Source organism: Apaloderma vittatum, unplaced genomic scaffold, assembly GCF_000703405.1.
Source record: "Apaloderma vittatum isolate BGI_N311 unplaced genomic scaffold, ASM70340v1 scaffold18788, whole genome shotgun sequence".
NCBI lineage: Eukaryota > Metazoa > Chordata > Aves > Trogoniformes > Trogonidae > Apaloderma > Apaloderma vittatum.
Genome location: NW_009730417.1, coordinates 85,203 through 90,392, shown reverse-complemented (window position 1 = coordinate 90,392; position 5,190 = coordinate 85,203). Strand labels below are relative to the sequence as shown.

General features: G+C 41.0%; 1 protein-coding gene across 1 annotated transcript in view; it reads left to right on the top strand.

Moving 5' to 3' along the window:
* The window catches only part of BMP2 (bone morphogenetic protein 2), a 3,078-nt gene extending 167 nt beyond the window's left edge, over nt 1-2,911 (top strand). Inside the window, exon 2 of the mRNA XM_009874810.1 lies at nt 1,285-2,911. Coding sequence (XP_009873112.1) covers nt 1,285-2,190 — 906 coding nt within the window. The 3' untranslated portion in view covers nt 2,191-2,911. The remainder of the gene's footprint in view (nt 1-1,284) is intronic.
* Nucleotides 2,912-5,190: the final 2,279 nt, after the last annotated feature.

Here is a 5,190-nt window from a genome sequence, read left to right as displayed (position 1 = left end):
AGTAAACACCTAGTGTGTGGGGAAAAGGCAGCACATGGGTCATCCCCATTAAACCCGAGCAGGGTAGGCAAGGGGCTGAGCTAGAGAGGAGCTGAAGGGGCAAGGCTTATGATTTCTAGGCAAATGTAAGTATCTGCTGTTTGAAGCAGTCATGCTGTTACAGCAAAGACCGGTTTTGACATAAAAGCTATTCTGTAATTACCTTAACATTTAGAAGATCAATGTCACTCCATTTTTTTTTTCCATGGAGTTCTCACTTTGTGTTAGTGGCTTTTGAAAGCAGAAGTTTGTCTTGTGACCATGCAAAGCATTTGCTTATTTACAAATAATGGCCTGGTCCTGAACTACCTTGGAGCTGAGCCTTCCCTTATGCAAAAAGTCAAACAGGGAATGGTACGACTAGGATCAGCAAACAGCAGTTATGGCTTCCCCTTAGAAAGTGAATGTTTCTCCAGGATGCTTAGCACCAGAATTAAAACCCTATGATTTGGGAGAAATTTGTTTTGGCAAATATTTTTGATTTCTTGGATATCTGTGGAAACAATGTAATTAATAACCCTAGATATATTGTACTCCCTCTGAAGCACCGTTCAGTTATTTGCTCACGCAAATGCAAGAATGGCTTGAAGTTTTGTGACTTTCTAAACTTTTACTTTTTGTGAAAACCTGGTGTTCATAAGTGACTTTATGTCATTATCCCATTATTCAACCCTTTTTAGCAGTTGACCCTTCCTGCTGTTCTTTATGGCCCTTCTGGATAAATATTAGGGTGTGCTTCATAAAGCACCATTACAGAAGTGGCGTTCTCCATCTCTAAGATACAAAAATCCATAGGTTAAGGTTTGTAAGTCACCTAAATTGCAGAGTAATATTTTTCAGAATGTAGTTTAAAGGATTTATGTTAGAGCCATGTTCTTGGGAAAGCCAAAATGCAGTAGTTACTCGAAGTCCTCAACCAGTTTTAATGATTCGCATCAGACCCCCACCAACTCTAGTGCTTGAATTTTCTCACTAATGTCCTGGAATTCCAAAGCAAGGCTGCGTGTTTCTTGCTACTTATAATAACCACCTGGAATGCAAAGGGCACTGGTATTCAGTCAAATGCATGACAATGAATGAAGCTTTCTTAACTTGGTGCTATACGTGCTTGCGTGAGTAAACAGAAGGAGCGGGGAGACAGTATTTTCTACCTGAAAGTCTTTCAGGTCTCATGTGTCACGTGTTACCTGTCATTTGAAAGTTGCCAACAGCAGACTATCTGAGGGGTTTGGTTGCTTGTTTCAGTTCCTGATTTCTTCCTTTCTTTTTTTTTATTTTTATTTATTTTCCCTATTAATCAAATTAGAAGTTTTGGAAGAACTGCCAGAAACAAGTGGGAAAACAACACGGCGCTTCTTCTTTAATTTAACCTCCATCCCTAATGAGGAGTCTATCACCTCAGCTGAACTCCAGATTTTTCGGAAACAGGTGCATGAAGCCTTTGCGAACAACAGCAGCTACCATCACCGTATTAATATTTATGAAATTATAAAGCCAGCCACAGCCACCTCTAAGGACCCTGTCACAAGACTTTTGGACACCAGGTTGGTGCATCATAATGCAAGTAAATGGGAAAGTTTTGATGTAACGCCAGCTGTTTTGAGGTGGATTGCACATGGACAACCTAATCATGGGTTTGTGGTAGAGGTGGTTCACTTGGACAAAGAGAACAGTGCCTCCAAGAGGCACGTTAGGATTAGCAGGTCTTTACATCAGGATGAAGATAGCTGGTCTCAGCTCAGGCCGTTGTTAGTTACGTTTGGGCATGATGGCAAGGGACACCCGCTTCATAAAAGAGAAAAGCGTCAAGCGAAACAGAAACAGCGTAAACGCCACAAATACAGTTGCAAAAGGCATCCGTTATATGTGGACTTCAATGATGTGGGGTGGAATGACTGGATTGTTGCCCCGCCGGGGTATAGTGCCTTTTACTGCCATGGGGAATGTCCTTTTCCACTGGCAGATCATCTAAACTCAACAAACCATGCCATTGTTCAGACTTTGGTCAATTCCGTGAATTCCAAAATCCCCAAGGCTTGCTGTGTGCCGACAGAACTGAGTGCTATTTCCATGCTCTACCTTGATGAAAATGAAAAAGTTGTATTAAAGAACTATCAAGATATGGTTGTGGAGGGTTGTGGGTGCCGTTGACACAGCAAATATGTTAGATAAATACAAAAAAAAAAAAAAGCAGACACTTTAATATTTCCCAATGAAGACTTTATTTATGTAATGAAATGGAAAGAAAAAAAAAACACAACTATTTTGAAAATATATTTATGTCTACGAAAAAGTTGGGAAAACAAATATTTTAATCAGAGAAATATTCCTTTAAAGATTTTAAATGTATTTTAGTTGTACATTTTATATGGGTTTAACCCCAGCACATGAAGTATAATGGTCAGATTCTTATTTTGTATTTATTTACTATTATAACCACTTTTTAGAAGAATAGCTAATTTGTATTTATATGTAATCAAAAAGAAAAAAATATAGGGTTTGTACATAATTTTCCAGAATTGTAGCTGTTTCAATTGTGTGTATTTAAGTTGAAAAGAATACATGGAAGGTTACTATGGCAAAGTGCATAGCACATTTGCTTTCTGCTGTGCTACTGTTAAGGTCACAAGTTCAAGTCCAGAAAAAAGTGGATAATCCACTCTGCTGACTTTCAAGATTATTATATTGTACAATTCTCAGGAATGCTGCAGGGTGGGCTGTCCAATCCATGAGAACTGGCATCCTCTTTAGGTGGAACATTTGGATAAGAACCAGACGTTGCTGATCTAGTATAAATACTGCTATTCCCAACTAATTTGCGGTGTGAATATAAGAAGGGCCAATAGAAATCCTGCGGGAGGTCGGGGTGGGGGAAGACTGAATCATTTCTAGACCTACAGAAAAGTGAATGTTTGATGTTTCCTTTAAAAGTCCTTCCTATAAAAGTCCTGGCCAAATATAAAATAATAAAAACTAAAATGTCATCCTTTTTTTTTTCCGTGATTATGTATGCTAAAGAGGAATACTCACCTTATTTGTACCGGCTCTTGCCTTTAACAGCTGGAAAAGCATTGCATACTTTCTCATCTCATATGAGAGCTCACTTCTGTGGAGTGTTATAGTGGAATTAATCTTCAATTTTTGCCCTACATGCGGCAAGCTGTTGTTATATGCAGCCTCCTATTTAACCTCAGCTGATGGTTTTGCTGGTTTACAGAATAGCTTGTCTTCCTTTACAGGGTTTTGTTTGAAAGGTTTTTATTTTTTTTCCTTCCCACCCAAATGTTTTAAATCTATTTCAGACAATAAATCAAAGGACTCTGACATTTCTTTCTGAAAAGTCCAATCTGTAAGAACAAATGGTTTGCTTGTGCTGTCGTCACAGGGATAACTTGTGCTTACATCTCCTTGCTGTTTAAATCCTCCATGTAGAGAGCAAAAGCGTGATTTGTGGTTGGCAAACGCAGTGTTAAAGCTAGTACCTGTTGTGCTCGTTGGGTGTGAAGTGACCAGTGTGGCAGTCAAGTTACTCGCTGTAGGACCTGGGATGAGCGTGCAGAGGCTGAGGTTGCTGGTTGTGAAAGTTGTGCTGAAATAGTAGAGAAGTAGCTTGAATTGGCTTCTTGGTGGTCCACTGAAGCTGGGGACAGAATGAAATTGTGCTGGGCTGCTAGTGGTAAGCCCCTGCCTATTTCAGGAGCTCACCATTCTCTTTGGTGGGTGTGTAATGACTCTGTGCCAACACCTCCAGAGATGTCGGAATCCCTTTGTGCTCCGTTGTGGATCTGTTTCTGGATTTGGTGAGCTGAGGCAGCACTTCCTAAATTCATGTGTACAGTTGGCCCATCAGACACCTCTCTAAGTCAGCTCTGTGAATCTCGGAATTGGGCCTCCTGACTAGCCTAATTTATTAACAGAAGCCTACTCTTTCTCGTGGCCCTCCCCAAACTTCTTTTTTTTTACCCATCACGGGAGTTACAGCAGAGGCACTAAATACGTTTGTGGATTGGAAAGGCCAGCTTGGTGAGGTCTTGTGAGTCTTTTTATGGAATAGTTCTCTACTGCGAGCCGTCACGAAAAGCAATGGTACAGACGATAGGAGGAAAAAAAACCCCAAATTAATTTCCCTTTGGCCGCTTCCGTTTTTCTCTCGTGAGCTTAAAAATATCTTAGGCTAGCTGTAAGTTTCTGAGACGAGATAAAAAACTTTTACATTTCTTTGTACCAGCAGTGTTTTTAATAGGTTGTAGAGAATAATCCACCACTTTGCAGCTTGGCTCTGCCGATTGTGGAGAGGTAGCTGATGTTATTGGTCATACTGACACTACAAAGCAGTCTAAGAGTTCGCTGAGCGGGCAACCTCTGTCTGCTTTTTCGAAAGACCAGTGCTGTTCTGTTGGCTAACGTTTTTAGCAGGGAGCATCACACGTGCAGAAGTTTCGTTGGCCTTTTGGTTGTTGCCAGCTTGACTGGTGGTGAGAGAGTTTATGGCTGTTGCTCTGGGAAAGTTGTCAGTCGTGGGATATGCCCCAGCGAAGGTTCTTCAACAGCTCACCACTTGTTTGTGACGCGTGGTTGTGCCAGTTGAGTCGCAGAAGTGCTGGTGTGCTCTATAACCTGAGCTTGCAAGAGCTGGATATAAAGTGCTGAAAAATTGAAAGACTGAGCCATTTCTATGAGCGGAGATGATCCCAAACCTGCTGAAATCGGTTAAGGTCCCATGGCACTTCTAAACAGATCCTAAACGCTGGTGTTACAAGGCTGAAGTTTCACAGCTGCTAGCCCTAGATCTAGATTGAGGGAGGCTTTTTTGGAGTGGTGACTTCTTTACTTCTCCTTCAAGGCATGAGAACACGTTGATGCTAATCCCGTTTCCAAAAAATTGGCTACGGCGCTTGTCTATGCATGAGCAGTAGCTGGCTCATGGCGTCATGCCGCATTCCTTGTGAAGGCAAACCTCCTGTTGCTTGACAAAGAATTGCATCCTGAGTGAAATACACTGTGAGGCCAATGTATAATTGTAAACCTATTAAGACCCGCTCTTGTAAGTATTTCTATACCTTCTTAACATTAGTCACAGAATCAGCACTTGTATATGGATTTCGAGGAGGAAATATGCATGTATCAAGCTCAGCACGTCAATAAATTTCT